Raw genomic sequence first — 15,278 nt, 5'->3', positions numbered from 1 at the left:
ACTACCAATAATAATAGTGTTTACATCACACATTCTTCATTTCAGTTTGTTCTTGCTTTTTGCATATTGCAATGGCTTGCAAGAGCATTCAAAGTTGTTCTTCATCTCAGATGAGAAGTAAATATGATGTGTTTGTGAGCTTTAGAGGTGACACACGCAACAACTTCACTGATCATCTCTTTGGTGCCTTCAAAAGAAGAGGCATTGTTACCTTCAGGGATGATACAAAGCTCAAGAAAGGTGAACCCTTGGCACCTGAATTGCTGCAAGCAATTGAAGGGTCTCGGATTCTGATTGTGATTTTCTCAAAGAACTATGCTTCCTCAACATGGTGCTTGCGAGAACTTGAGAAGATCTTTGATTGTATTCAAGTCACAGGAAAACGTGTTTTTCCTATTTTCTATGATGTTGATCCATCTGAGGTGCGCAAACAGAGTGGAGATTTTAAGAATGCCTTTGACAACCATGAAGAAAGATTCAAACATGATTCATGCAAGATGATGGAAGTGCAAAGATGGAGGGAAGCTCTCACACAAGTGGCCAATCTCTCTGGTTGGGATGTAAGATACAAGTGAGTAATCTTTTTTGATAATGATGATTAATGCTCATGCAGCAACTTGATTCCAGTTTACTTCTGTTTTCATTTCAAGTTTTCACATTTTAATTACAAAATTTTGGCTTGTTTTCGATTTATTTCCTGTTTTCAAAGATTTGTACCAGAAATAGAAAAATCCAAGAAAAAAAGTTGTTTTTAGGTGTTTCCTGTGCAAATCTTTGAAAATAAGAGAATTTTATTGGAAAAAATTAAGTCCTGCATCGATTAGAAATAAGACTAAAAAAAGTATAAAAGTAAAGACAATCATTACTTTACAAGTTAATTTTGTAAGGTTGAGTTAGATTCATATCCCACTTCTAAGAAATTTGAAAAAAAAATGACAATTTTGTAATTCAAAAGTGAAAGCTGAAAATGAAAACACGAGTAAATGGATGGGTTTTATAAAAGATATTACTTTGCACTCAGTGAGTATTAGGTATATATTTGGTTGTTTCTCTGAGATTTGATATTCTTAAATTTAATCTCTCTTTTCAAGCTAGATTTAACAAGCAAAAAGTTTGATAACACTGTTGAAGAATTAGTCACATTTTTTTCCTATGCATGTACTTCTTGTTTTGAGTTTCTTACATGATGATTTGGGTCTTCCTTATTTTTTTTTTGAACTTTTAGGCCACAATATGCAGAGATTGAAAATATTGTGGATGAGATAATAAGTACTTTGGATCACAAAGTTTCGAGTCTTCCACCTGATCTTGTTGGGATGCAATCTCCGGTAGAAGAAATAGAGAAGCTTTTACTTTTGAGCTCAGTTGATGATGTTCATGTTATTGGAATTTGCGGGATGGGTGGAATAGGAAAGACAACTCTTGCTACTGTTTTATATGACAGGATTTCTCATCATTATGATGCTTTCTGTTTTATTAGTGATGTAAGCAAAATTTATAGAGATCATGGTCCAATTGGTGTACATAAGCAACTTCTACATCAAACTCTACATGATGAAAACCTTCAGATTTGTGAGCTTCCTAAGATAACTAATTTGATACAAAGGAGGCTATGCCATGAAAGGGTTTTTATAGTTTTTGACAATGTTGATCAAATTGAACAACTGGAAGAATTAGCTGCTAATTGGGAATGGTTAGGAGCAGGGAGTAAGGTCATCATAATTTCTAGAGATGACCATATCCTACGAATGCTTAAAGCATACGAAGTTTACAATGTTCAACTCTTGAATTGGGATAACTCTCTTGAATTATTTTTGAAAAAAGCTTTTAGATGTGATGACATTACAAGTGATTACGAAGAGTTGACATATGATATCCTTGTTAAGTGTGTAGTCTAAGTTCTAAAATTGAAGTCCCACATTGTTTAGTTTAACTTACTTATTAAGTCCCACATCACTTAGTTTGTAATGCTTGCCTCTTCCTTATGCTATATATATAGAGGCACCTTGTAAGGTTTAAGACACACCGAAAAACAAATACTCTTAGTATTGTTTATTTCTCTCTTCTATCCTTTTATTCTCTCTTTTAATGTCAGTTGCCTAACAACTGGTATCAGAGCTCTAGGTTCGGGAGAGTATTCTTAGTATGCTCTGTGGTTGCAGTTTTATCTGATCTTCCACAACAGAAAAGAATAATCTTCAGTTTAGAGAGTGAGAGGAGAGTATTCTTAGTATGCTCTGTGGTTGCAGTTTTATCTGATCTTCCACAACAGAAAAGAATAATCTTCAGTTTAGAGAGTGAGAGCTTTTCTCAGAATTCCTCAGTTTAAGAGGAGAGAGTCTCAGTTTAGAGAGCAAGAGCTTTTCTCAGCAGCAGAGCAATGGCATTAGAAGAAGGGAAGGTGAAGATAGAGAAGTTTGATGGTAAAGACTTCGGCTTCTGGAAGATGCAGATAGAGGATTATCTGTATCAAAAGAAGTTATATCAACCCTTAATAGGGGAGAAGCCAGACGATATGAAACAGGAAGAGTGGAACTTGCTAGATCGACAGGCTCTTGGCGTGATCAGGCTGACATTGGCCAAGAATGTCGCGTTCAACATCGTCAATGAAAAGACAACTGCAAGTCTGATGAAGACACTATCAGACATGTATGAGAAACCATCTGCAGCCAACAAAGTACACATAATGCGTCGGTTGTTCAACCTTAAGATGGGAGAAGGTAACCTTGTGATTAATCATATTAATGATTTTAACACTATTCTTGCTATGTTAGAGTCAGTACAAATCAAATTTGAAGATGAGGTGAAGGCATTGATACTATTGTCATCATTACCGGAAAGTTGGGCTGCAACTGTTGCTGCAGTCAGCAGTTCTGCAAGGGATAACAAGTTGAAGCTCAACGACATTCGCGACCTGATCTTGAGCGAAGATGTTCGCAGGAGAGATTCCGAGGAACCTTCCAGTTCTACTTCCAGTTCAGCATTAAATACTGAAAGTAGAGGAAGAACCACTCAAAAAGGTTACAACAGCCGAGGAAGATCAAAGTCAAGAGCTAAAGGTCAACCAAAATTCCGGAATGACATTGTTTGTTGGAATTGTGACAAGAGAGGTCACTTTACCAATCAATGCAAAGCTCCGAAGAAAAACAAGAATCACAAGAAACGTGACGATGATGAATCAGCAAATGCAGCAACTGACGAGATAGACGATGCATTAATCTGCAGCCTAGATAGTCCTATTGAGTCATGGATTATGGACTCAGGTGCGTCATTCCACACCACTCCTTCTAATGAATTGTTGACTAACTATGTTTCTGGAAGGTTTGGAAAGGTTTACCTTGCAGATGGCAAACCTCTGAATATTGTTGGAAAAGGAGATATTGCCATCAGGACCTCAAGTGGGAGCCATTGGACACTGAAAAATGTCAGACATATCCCTGCCTTAAAAAGAAATTTAATATCTGTAGGGCAGCTGGATGATGAAGGGCACGAAACCACTTTTGGAGATGGAGCATGGAAAGTCAAGAAAGGCAATCTCATTGTCGCTCGTGGAAAGAAGCGAGGGTCACTTTACATGGTTGCAGATGAGAACATGATAGCAGTTACTGAGGCTGCCAATAATTCATTCTTGTGGCACCAAAGACTTGGGCACATGAGTGAGAAAGGAATGAAGCTAATGGCGACAAGGTAAGTTATCAAAACTAAAGCACGTAGATGTCGGCACTTGTGAACACTGTATCTTGGGAAAACAGAGAAAAATTAGTTTCTCAAGGCAAGGAAAGACACTGAAAACAGAAAGGCTTGAATTGGTGCATACAGATGTTTGGGGGCCAACTCCAGTGAAATCTCTTGGAGGCTCATGCTATTATGTCACCTTTATCGATGATGCTACGAGAAAGGTATGGGTTTATTTTCTCAAAAATAAATCTGACGTGTTTTCTGTGTTTAAAAGATGGAAAACAGAAGTTGAAAATCAGACAGGTTTAAAGTTGAAAAGTCTGAAATCTGACAATGGTGGAGAGTATAATAGCCACGAATTCAAGAACTTCTGTTCAGAACATGGGATCAGAATGATCAAGACAATACCAGGAACACCAGAACAAAACGGTGTTGCAGAAAGAATGAATAGAACATTGAACGAGAGGGCTAGGTGCATGCGGATCCAATCGGGCTTGCCTAAGGTGTTTTGGGCAGATGCAATCAACACAGCAGCATATCTCATAAATAGAGGACCATCAGTTCCTTTGGGTTATCAATTGCCTGAAGAGGTATGGTCTGGGAAGGAGGTAAATCTTTCACATTTAAGAGTATTTGGCTGCATGTCATATGTTTTGATAGACTCTGATAGTAGAGACAAATTGGATCCCAAGGCCAAAAAGTGTTATTTTATTGGTTATGGTTCTGACATGTATGGCTACAGATTTTGGGATGACCAAAACAAGAAAATCATCAGAAGCAGGAATGTCACTTTTAATGAGAATCTATTTTATAAGGATAGATTTTCTGCAGAATCTATTGATACAGACAAGTTCCCAGAGCCTTCTGAGAAAGTAGAACTTGAAGAAATTTCAGAAAGCGACATAACCAACAGAAGCCAGAGTACAAATATAGAGGTTGAATCAGAACCAGCATCTCCTCCTTTGAGAAGATCCTGCAGAGTTTCAGTTGCACCAGAAAGGTATTCTCCTTCATTGCACTATTTATTGTTGACTGATGCTGGTGAGCCAGAATACTTCGATGAGGCTATACAGGGGAATGATTCTGTCAAGTGGGAGTTAGCAATGAAGGATGAGATGACATCTCTTCAAAAGAATGGTACTTGGTCGTTAACTGAATTGCCAGAAGGAAAGATGGCTCTACAAAACAAGTGGGTTTACAGGCTGAAGGAAGAATCTGATGGCAGAAAAAGATACAAGGCGAGACTTGTGGTCAAAGGATTTCAGCAGAAACCAGGAATTGACTTCACAGAAATTTTCTCTCCAGTTGTAAAAATGACTACCATCAGAGTCATACTGAGCATTGTTGCTGCAGAGAATCTTCATTTGGAGCAGTTAGATGTTAAAACTGCATTCTTGCATGGAGATTTAGATGAAGATATTTATATGACTCAGCCAGAAGGTTTTAAAGTTTCAGGCAAGGAAAATCTTGTATGCAAGCTTCATAAAAGCTTGTATGGCTTGAAACAAGCACCAAGGCAGTGGTACAAAAAATTTAATGAGTTTATGCAAAACTCAGGATTTAGCAGATGTGACATGGATCATTGCTGTTATGTTAAGAAATATGTTAACAGTTATATTATCCTTGCTCTATATGTTGATGACATGCTAATTGTAGGGCCAAATATGACAGAAATTAACAGGCTAAAGCAACAATTGACAGACCACTTCGAGATGAAGGATCTTGGTCCAGCTAAACAAATTCTTGGCATGAGGATTTCTAGAAACAGACTAGAAGGAGTCTTGAAGTTGTCTCAAGAGAAATACATAGAAAAGCTTCTTGACAGATTTAATGTTGGAGATGCCAAAATCAGGAACACCCCTTTGGGAACTCACATGAAGCTCTCAAAGAAGCAATCTCCAGAGACAGTTGAAGAAAAGGACCACATGTCAAGAGTACCATATGCATCAGCAGTTGGGAGCTTAATGTATGCCATGGTGTGCACCAGACCTGACATAGCACATGCTGTTGGAGTTGTCAGTCGATTCCTATCGAATCCCGGGAAGAAGCATTGGGAAGGTGTAAAGTGGATATTAAGATATCTGAAGGGTACTTCAGGAATAAATTTGCTCTTCAAAAGAGGTAATTTCACTTTACAAGGGTTCTCTGATGTAGATTTGGGAGGAGATTTGGACACTAGAAAAAGCACCACTGGTTACATTTTCACCTTGGGGAGAACTGCAGTGAGTTGGAAGTCTAAGCTTCAGAATAGAGTTGCTCTCTCAACTACCGAAGCTGAGTACATAGCTATCTCAGAAGCAGCCAAGGAGATGATCTGGCTAAAGAACTTTCTCAGTGAATTAGGGAAAGAACAAAAGAACGCTCCATTGTTCAGTGACAGTCAGAGTGCTATATGTCTTGCGAAGAATCCTGTCTTCCATTCTAGATGCAAGCACATTCAATTAAGATATCATTTCATTAGAGAATTGATAAATGATGAAGAATTATCTCTGCTGAAGATTTCAGGATCAGAAAATCTAGCAGATATGCTAACTAAGACTGTTACAACTGACAAACTGAGGCTCTGCATTACCTCAGCTGGTCTTCAGGGATAATTGAAGATAAAGAAAGCTGCACTAGGCGAAGGAGCATATGAACTCGATGCTTACAAGGAAGCTAACTAGAACTCAGACTCCAAGTGGGAGAATTGTTAAGTGTGTAGTCTAAGTTCTAAAATTGAAGTAGTCCCACATTGTTTAGTTTAACTTACTTATTAAGTCCCACATCACTTAGTTTGTAATGCTTGCCTCTTCCTTATGCTATATATATAGAGGCACCTTGTAAGGTTTAAGACACACCGAAAAACAAATACTCTTAGTATTGTTTATTTCTCTCTTCTATCCTTTTATTCTCTCTTTTAATGTCAGTTGCCTAACAATCCTAAAACATGCCAATGGTCTGCCTTTGGCAATTAAAGTGTTGGGCTCTTTTTTATTTGGTCGAGATATTTCTGAGTGGAAAAGTGCATTGTCTAGATTGAGAGAAAATCCAAGCAAAGATATCATGAATATGCTGCGATTAAGTTTTGATGGACTAGAGGAAATGGAGAAGGAAATATTTCTTGATATTGCTTGTTTTTTCAATGGGAATAAGGAGCAATATGTTAAGAAGGTTCTAAATTGTTGTGGTTTTCATCCTGATAGTGGAATAAGAGTTCTCATTGATAAATCACTTATTACCATTTCAAACAATTTGATTGAAATGCACGATTTGCTGGAAGAGTTGGGAAGAAAAATTGTTCAAGAAAATTCGCCTAAAGAGCCACAAAAGTGGAGCAGGCTGTGGCTTGACAAATGTTTCTACAATGTTATGTTGGAGAATATGGTAAAGTTGTTATTTGAAAATAGAATCTTTATGTTTCAATTTTATTAAATTTTTTTCATTGGATATAATATTTTCTTTTTTCACAATGCATTAGGAAACAGAATACGCTGAAGCCATAGTTTTGCGTTGTGCAAAAGAAGGGGAAATATTGATGGCTGAAACACTGTCAAAAATGAGTCACCTTAGATTGCTTGTATTGAATGATATGAGTTTTCAAGGAAATCTCAAGAATCTTTCCAATGAATTGAAGTATCTATTCTGGGACAAATATCCTTTCATGTCTTTGCCATCAAGTTTTCGGCCACACAACCTTGTTGAATTAATCCTACCCCACAGTGGCATCAAACAATTATGGGAAGGCACAAAGGTATTGCAAATTGTTCTATATTTTTTCTTCAAACAAAAAAATAAAAGGGTAAACTATTTCTTATTTTCTTCTTTCTTTGTCTCCTACTATTGGCTCCTTACAGCAACCTCTACAAAATTTGAAATGTATGGATCTCTCACACTCCACAAATCTTATCAAGATGCCATGCTTTGGAGAGGTACCAAATCTCGAGTCACTAATTCTTGAAGGATGTACAAAACTTGAGAAGATAGATTCATCCATTGGTCTTCTAAAAAAACTTATTCTCTTGAATTTGAAAAACTGTAAGAGTCTAGCATGTATACCTAAAAGCATACTGGACCTCTGTTCTCTTGAATATCTAAATCTATCTGGCTGTTCAAAGGAATTAGATAAAGGTTTCTTTTATTGCTTGTTGCCTTCCTTGCGTTGTTTGAGAGACCTTGACATTAGCTTTTGCAATCTAAGCCAAATCCCTCATGGCATTGGATGCTTACATTGTTTAGAAAGATTAAACTTAGGAGGAAACGATTTTGTTACACTACCTTGTAGCCTAAAGGAACTTTGCAATCTTGTATATTTGAACCTAGAGCATTGCAAACAGTTGAAGTGTTTGCCTGAGCTCCCTGTACACACTTGCTTGCCAATAAGAAGAGAAGTTCCTTGGGGTATAAGGCGACCAGGCTTATATATTTTCAACTGCCCAAAATTGGGTGAGAGGGAAAGATGTTGTAGCATGACCTTTTCATGGATGAGACAAATGCTTCAGGTGCACACTCATTCCTTCCTTCCTTCTCCTATTTACTTGCATGCATGCGTGCGTGAAAAGAAGTAGAAATTAAGATATGAATAAGGGTTTAATGGTCATGCATTATCAATGTAAAATCTTTTACACTGTCAACAAAAAAAAGTCATCATTGATGTGACTTTGAAAATAATTATTGTAAAAGTCAACAAACTCATTATATATAATAGTTTGTAATTGGATGACATACACTATCGGTGCATAGCCTTTTTCTCTATGAATAATTCTGAATCCTCCTACTACATATCATAAGTATTGAATGCATTTACTTTTTATTTAATACTTTCCTTATTAGGTAGTAGGAAGATTTGTAGGTGAATATAGCATTACTCATAAGATATAGCTGTTTGTAATGACAGGTGAATCAAGAAACCCTTGCCCCCTTTGATGATATTGATATTATTATTCCTGGGTGTAAGATACCAAGGTGGTTCAACAATCAGACTGTGGGTAGTTCAATAAGCATAGATCCATCTCCCACTCTGCATGACAATAATTGGATTGGCATTGCTTGCTGTGTAGTATTTGCAGTTTATCCAACTAATTTGAGAAATGAATGTGAACCCTCTATGAGGATAGGTTTCCAGAAAAGGAGTGGCAAGTTTACCACAATTCCAGTAACTCTCAATAGAGATCTGATCTCGTTTGAACTAGATCACATATGGATATTCTATTTCACTAGGGAAGAATTCATTGATATTATGAGTCATATGAGTGGCAAAACTGAAGAATCACATGATTTTGATGGTATCAAATTGACAACAGTAATCAGGCATGGGCAAGGTTTGTATTTGGAGGTGAAAAGTTGTGGGTATCGTTGGTTATTTAAATAGGGTCTCTAACTACTGAATTTAACAATGATGCCTCATGGTTCAAAAGTGAAATAAATGACACCTCTTTTCCCTTCATAGTCTGATCTTAAAGAAAGAAGAAAGCAACGAGAAGGCAAGGAATTATTTCTGTGAAGATTGAAAAAAAATATTTTGGGATGGGTGATGATGCACTTCTTTGTTTAAGTGCAGGAAACTAGTCAGAGTAAATTCCTCTTGTTTGTTGGAATAAGGTGAGGGGAAATTCCCATATATAGTTCTTAATTTTTTTGACAAAAGTCTTGAAAATGTTTCTGCATATAAATGTTTCACATTCCATTATTACTTTTATGATTATCCACGCATTTTGGCTTTTATCCATTCATGATTCAATATTGGGATTGCATGATCTTAATGTTCTTCACTCACTTTCACCTAGTCTTTATAGGTGTGCTAGAATATTTTTTTCAACTGCTGAATCCCCTTTCTGATGGTTTGGTGCTAATTTTGCTGGTTCTTGCTTTGTCTATTTTGACACTACAGGTTTGCTCCAAAGGAAATTGATCAATGTTGAATGATTTTGCTGAGATAGGTGCCAATGATTTCACTGTCAATTTTCTGGTTGAATATGATTTCACCGCTAATTCCACCTCAACTGATCATGTACATAGAGATTGATTTGTCAACTTAGGGAAATATATGTCTGTTCATTTAAGATTACAGCAAACCTCGTTGAAGAAGGTCTTGAAAGGTTGGTCAACTATAAATACATATTTAGATTCCAATTTATTTTTTGTCTTCCGTATTCCTAACACTAAAAGTCCCTCTCCTTAAATCCTTGTACTCATTGAGCCTTAATGCAACCCTCAGTCTTCATGAAGGCCTTCTAAGAAAATAAACAATTGGGTATTCACTTCATTAATATTTGGTTCAGAATATCTCTGTTTGAAAAATTGACCTTTTTAATAATTAGTCCTACACATCTATGTGATTGATGTAATGGTGTTTTTCCCTCCCTATTGCAGAAACCAAGTGCCAGCAGCAGAACTGTATTGGACAAAGGGGTTGGATAAAAAGGTGCAACAAGAGGAATATGTCAAATTCAATGTTGTTGTGAAGGTTGTGGTACCACAAGGGGTTGACAACCTAAAACCCCTGACATTATCAAAAAGAAAATCTTCTCAGATGGGGAATAAATTCTCTCATGTGGAATTTTCACTTAGATTCTCTTCGGTAAAAATATTTACCATTAAAATTTCATACTTTTGTCTCTCTTATCTTTAATTAAGGGTTGAGATTTTACTGGACACAATAGTGTCAGATAAGAGGATCCAAACCCTCTCAAGTGTGATAACATCTTATGTGGAAGTCACTGAAAATAAGTCAGGGAAAGAACATAGGTGGAAGTGAGTTTATGCACCCCTCTTCAGGGTTCCAGATTCATCCATCAAGGCAAGAGTCTTGGAATTTTTCATGGAACTAGAGTCTAGCAGTGATGTTCCATTCTGTGACCAGATCAACATTGATCCAAGGTTTTCAGATGCAATGAAATTCAAAGGTTGTAGAGAAATTTAGAGGCACTATGCTGATTATCTAGGACCGTTGTTTGTGGGGAAAAATTGAGATTTGAGAGGCATCTAAGGGTGGAAATGATATCAATTCATTAATTGGGTGCAACTGAAATTAAATGAAAAGTTCATTGCCATTAAATAAGTACTGGTTGAAATGTTATGGCAAATACCATTTGGTCTCAATGTCTCAAGTCATTTATGAAGGTCGATCATAACTGCTTGCATGGAATTGTTTTTGTTTCTTTAAAGTAAGAATGTTCACAAATTAGATCGGATCTATTTTGAAAGAAGAATCTATCTCATTCGATCACATTGGTTTTCTTAATTTATCATCCAATGGTTTAATTTAGAAATTAAATCCAAATCTTAATTTTACAAACTTTTTTTTTATTTAATTTTCATTTCATTCTTAAATTATTTTAAAATTTATATTTTATATTAGGACTTATTTTCCTTGCGATGAATAAGGTAAACAATGTATTATTTATCATCAAATCCGTCACTGTTCTTCATTTTTCTTATTTTGTGTGTGTGTGTTTTTTAATTTACGTGCAGAAAGAAAAAGGTACTAGAAAAATGCAGCAGAGAATCATCAATGCCAATATGATTAGGTAACACACTTATGTATAAAAACAGCCACAGAAGCTTCACACATTAAACAAGTAATATGCTGCAATGCAGAAACTTGGTTGAATGTTAACAAAGAATTTCTATTATTTATGCGACATACAAACTAAAATTTCACATCCATGATACTCACGAGCTTTTTGATTGGGTGAAGATTGACAACATATGGAAGATTGCACAATTAATCGCCAGTTCAAAGAAGGACCTTTGCCAAATCTTGTTAAGAGAATAATCTGAGTTCCCATCACAAGAACTTCTTTCATTTGTATTAGGGTCCATAAGCACTTCTAGGAAAAAAAAATAAAAGAAAGATGAAAATGAACTTCTCCGTAAGTTAAAATTATATATCCATTAAAAATAAGATTTTGTAAAAGTTGACAGAAGAGAATTTTATAAATTAATATATGCATAAACTAATTTTAACTTATGGAGAAACTTGTTTCATTTTTACTTGTTATGTTTGTCCCTTAAAAGTGTTTCAAAAGAAGTTTACCTTACTAGGTCCCAGAACTTTGTTTCCAAGATAACCTTTCCAAGTTGCTTCTTAATGCCTTCAAGATCTATAATTAAAAGTTATTATATTTATCGGTTTGCGTATAAAAAGGTTAAACAAGAGAAAGGAAAGTAGCAACATGTTCCATACGGCACGACCCCGCAGCAAGTTCATTTAATTTGTCTCATTTTATGGTCATTCTTCGTCAAGAGCGCTTGATCGACGTTAACCCCATCTTGCTTAGTTTCGCAGTCAGTGTTTTTTCTACGACATAATGGTGCATGGCATCATAATGTTATTAACTTGGTTCTTATTATTCTCCTACATGACTACAACTTCCACTTCAACAGACATATTAGCAGTGAGTCAATCTATCATGGAGAGACTCTGGTATCAGCAGGTGGAATTATTGAAGTGGGTTTCTTCAGTCCAGGAAATTCAACAAGACGATACTTGGGTATATGGTACACAAACGTGTCCCCTTTAACAGTGGTTTGGGTGGCTAACCGAAATAAACCTCTTGATGATAAATCAGGAGTTCTCAAGCTCAATGAAAAAGGAATTCTTGTGCTTCTCAATGCTACTGTTGGAATTCAAAAAGAATTAGAAGGCTTAAACTCATATATTTTATTCATATTTGTAACCTTTTAAATACATAATTGAAAGTTGATACAAATTCTGTTCATAAGCATAAAATTAAATGACAAATATAAATACTCATAAAAGTGTAACAATACCTATAATTCCTATAATTAAAAAATCATAACCGTAAGAATTCTAATAATGCTCCATTAATATGAAATAAACTCAAATAATAGATGCTGATTCAGATTCTCAACACTCCTCCTTGAATCAGTAGCTATTAACTCGAAGTTTCCCTCTCAAGTTCTCAAACTTTCCTTTTTGGAAGTGCCTTTGTGAAGGTGTCTGCCAATTGATCTTCTGTTATTCAATCTAACTCCTCCTGTCTTTGAATACCATTTATTGGAATTTGTCATATCAAATACATCTTGCTTAAAAGTGTGACCAAATCTTCCATGCTAAACATTACTCTTATCAATTTTAGCAATAAAATCATGATCTTCAATCAAATTAAATTTCAAATAAAAACTGTTTTTGGTCATCTCAATCTTTGCAATCTCTAAACCATGTTCATCCATGATAAAACAATAATTCTCTTTAAAAGAGACTCCATAACCATTCCTTAGCATTTGTGGAACACTAAGAACATTTTGATCCAATTTTGGAATGTAGAGAACATCTTTAACAATTATCATACCTTTCTTGGTTGCAATAGAAATTGTACCTTTTCCATTGACTTGTACAATTTCACCATTTCCCATCTTGAATTTTGGCTTAATTGATTTGTCAATGGAGGTAAAAAATGATAAATATTTAGTCATGTGACTAGTGCAACCACTGTCAATGAGCCAAGTATTCAATTCATGTGAATTGAATTCTTGAGATGCCATAAATAAATACTCATCTTCATCATCATTTTTTTCTTCAACCACATTTGCCTGTTTTTCTAGTTGTTGTTCAGGCTGATTCTTCTTTAATCTGCAATACTTTTCACTATGACCATTTTTATTGCAAAAATTACAGTGAAAAAGTGGTTTATCTTTAAACCAACAATCTTCTTTAGAATGGTTGGTTCTTTGACAATGAAAACAAGGCAAAAAATTTCCTTTTCTCGAAGAACCTTCATCTTTTCCTTTGTTCTTATTGAAAGTTCGTGACTTTCCAAAATTCCTTCCATTGTGCTTTGCTCGAAAGGCACCTTCAACAGCTTCATCACTTCTAATGGAGACTCTTTGCTCTTGTGCGTGAAGTTTGCTGGTCAATTCAGTAATTGTGAGAGTTTGCAAATCACAAGACTCTTCAATTGCAGAAATCTTGGCTTCAAATTAATCTTTCAGGCACCGAAACCATGATTTTCTCGACAACCTTTTGATCTATAAATGATGTTTCACCAAGAAGTCGCATTTGGTTCACAACATCCATTAATCTTCCAGAATAATCTTTGACAGATTCATTATCCTTCATCTTCATCAATTCAAATTCTCTCTTCAATGTGAGAAGTCTAACAGATTTGACTTTGCTACTGCCTTCAAATTCATATTGAATCTTGTCCCACACTTGTTTAGGTGTTTCCAAATCCATGATTTTAGTAAAAATATGATCTGCAAGTCCTGCATGTAGACAAGTGATGGCTTTATCTTTCTTCAGCTTCTCCTCCTCATAAGCTTTGATTTGTGCAATGGTTGGATTTTCTCTTAATGGTGGTGGATCAGCTTCAGAAATTACAACATTCCATAAGCCTTGAGATCTTAAAACAAATTTCATCTTGACGGCCCAAATATGATAATTTTCAACATTAAACATTGGAATTGCAGGTGAATTGGTGGAAGTAGACATCCTTGCACCAAAAATTGTTTAAACAATAAATCACTCAATTTTGTGTTTGCACTCAACCTCAATGTGTTTAGCTCTCAATAAACTTTTCCTCACAGCCCGTAAGAAGTAAGCTCTGATACCACTTGTTGGAATTCAAGAAGAATTAGAAGGCTTAAACTCATATATTTTATTCATACTTGTAACCTTTTAAATACATAATTGAAAGTTGATACAAATTCTGCTCATAAACATAAAATTAAATGACAAATATAAATACTCATAAAAGTGTAACAGCACCTATAATTCCTATAATTAAAAAATCATAACCGTAGGAATTCTAATAATGCTCCATTAATATGAAATAAACTCAAATAATAGATGCTGATTCAGATTCTCAACACTACAAACAACACTATTTGGTCTTCCAACATACCAACCAAAGCAGTGAATAATCCAATTGCTAATCTTTTGGATTCGGGAAATTTTGTAGTGAGAAATGGACAGGAAACCAACAGTAACACTGTGTTCTGGGAGAGTTTTGATTATCCAGGTGATACATTGATGCCGGGAATGAAATATGGATGGAACTTGGAGACTTGTCTAGAAAGATATTTATCGTCTTGGAAAAGTGAAGAAGATCCTGCTGAGGGAGAGTATGCTGCAAAAGTTGATCTCAGAGGATATCCTCAAACAATTATGTTAAAGTAGTAAAACTTTTCCTTTATTTTTTAATGCTATAATTAATTAAGATTGCTTGTATTAGTAGGTAAAATTCTGCTGTAATTATGTTTGCTTAGTTCAGTAGATAATATCTTGTTAGGTATCTGTTTTTAGGCAAATCTACACACTTAATGATGGTGGGAACATGTATTTTACTGACAACATTTATGGGCTCTATGTATGACTGTCATTTTTCATGTATTTGCCTTATATATGAATGAAAAACAAGCAGAATGGTATGGTTATCCAGCAAATACAAAATTGCTTTGTTCCCTAACCTTTCCTCTTTTCTGTTTTATGGTTTTGTATGGTTTTTATGTTTCATGCTTCCGCTGCCCATTGCATGTCTTAACAGTGGTATCAGAGCATTGTTCTTATAGGCTGTGGGTTTGAAAAAATTGAGAGGAGAGATTAAACACTTGTGAGTGAGTGATAAAATGGCTTCGTGGAATAATGGTGTATTTGTTGT

The 15,278-nt window shown here is 35.4% G+C and overlaps 2 protein-coding genes across 2 annotated transcripts; both read left to right on the top strand.

Annotated features, from left to right (window-relative positions):
• On the top strand, positions 1-10,739 carry LOC109818165 (disease resistance protein Roq1). The gene is made up of 8 exons (XM_083062634.1): positions 1-571; positions 1,226-1,861; positions 6,585-7,041; positions 7,136-7,408; positions 7,512-8,156; positions 8,552-9,255; positions 9,545-9,752; positions 10,027-10,739. Exons 1-6 carry the CDS (start codon positions 72-74, stop codon positions 9,023-9,025), a joined length of 2,985 nt encoding a protein of 994 aa, XP_082918760.1. The 5' UTR covers positions 1-71; the 3' UTR covers positions 9,026-9,255; positions 9,545-9,752; positions 10,027-10,739.
• A 3,728-nt stretch (positions 10,740-14,467) lies between these two features.
• Positions 14,468-14,797, top strand: LOC109818164 (S-locus-specific glycoprotein S13-like). The gene has a single exon (XM_083061430.1). It carries the CDS (start codon positions 14,468-14,470, stop codon positions 14,795-14,797), a length of 330 nt encoding a protein of 109 aa, XP_082917556.1.
• Positions 14,798-15,278: the final 481 nt, after the last annotated feature.

The sequence above is a fragment of the Cajanus cajan genome, chromosome 8, assembly GCF_000230855.2.
Source record: "Cajanus cajan strain Asha chromosome 8, NIPB_CcT2T_4, whole genome shotgun sequence".
In the NCBI taxonomy this organism is placed as follows: domain Eukaryota; kingdom Viridiplantae; phylum Streptophyta; class Magnoliopsida; order Fabales; family Fabaceae; genus Cajanus; species Cajanus cajan.
Note: the sequence above shows the minus strand (reverse complement) of the source record. Positions and strands in the feature narration are given on the sequence as shown.

Coding starts and splice junctions, on each gene's coding strand:
- LOC109818164 (XM_083061430.1), top strand. CDS start 14,468: ATGCTGATTCAGATTCTCAACACTACAAACAACACTATTTGGTCTTCC.
- LOC109818165 (XM_083062634.1), top strand. CDS start 72: ATGGCTTGCAAGAGCATTCAAAGTTGTTCTTCATCTCAGATGAGAAGT. Junction 572..1,225: donor GGTTGGGATGTAAGATACAA/GTGAGTAATCTT, acceptor TTGAACTTTTAG/GCCACAATATGCAGAGATTG. Junction 8,157..8,551: donor GGATGAGACAAATGCTTCAG/GTGCACACTCAT, acceptor TTGTAATGACAG/GTGAATCAAGAAACCCTTGC.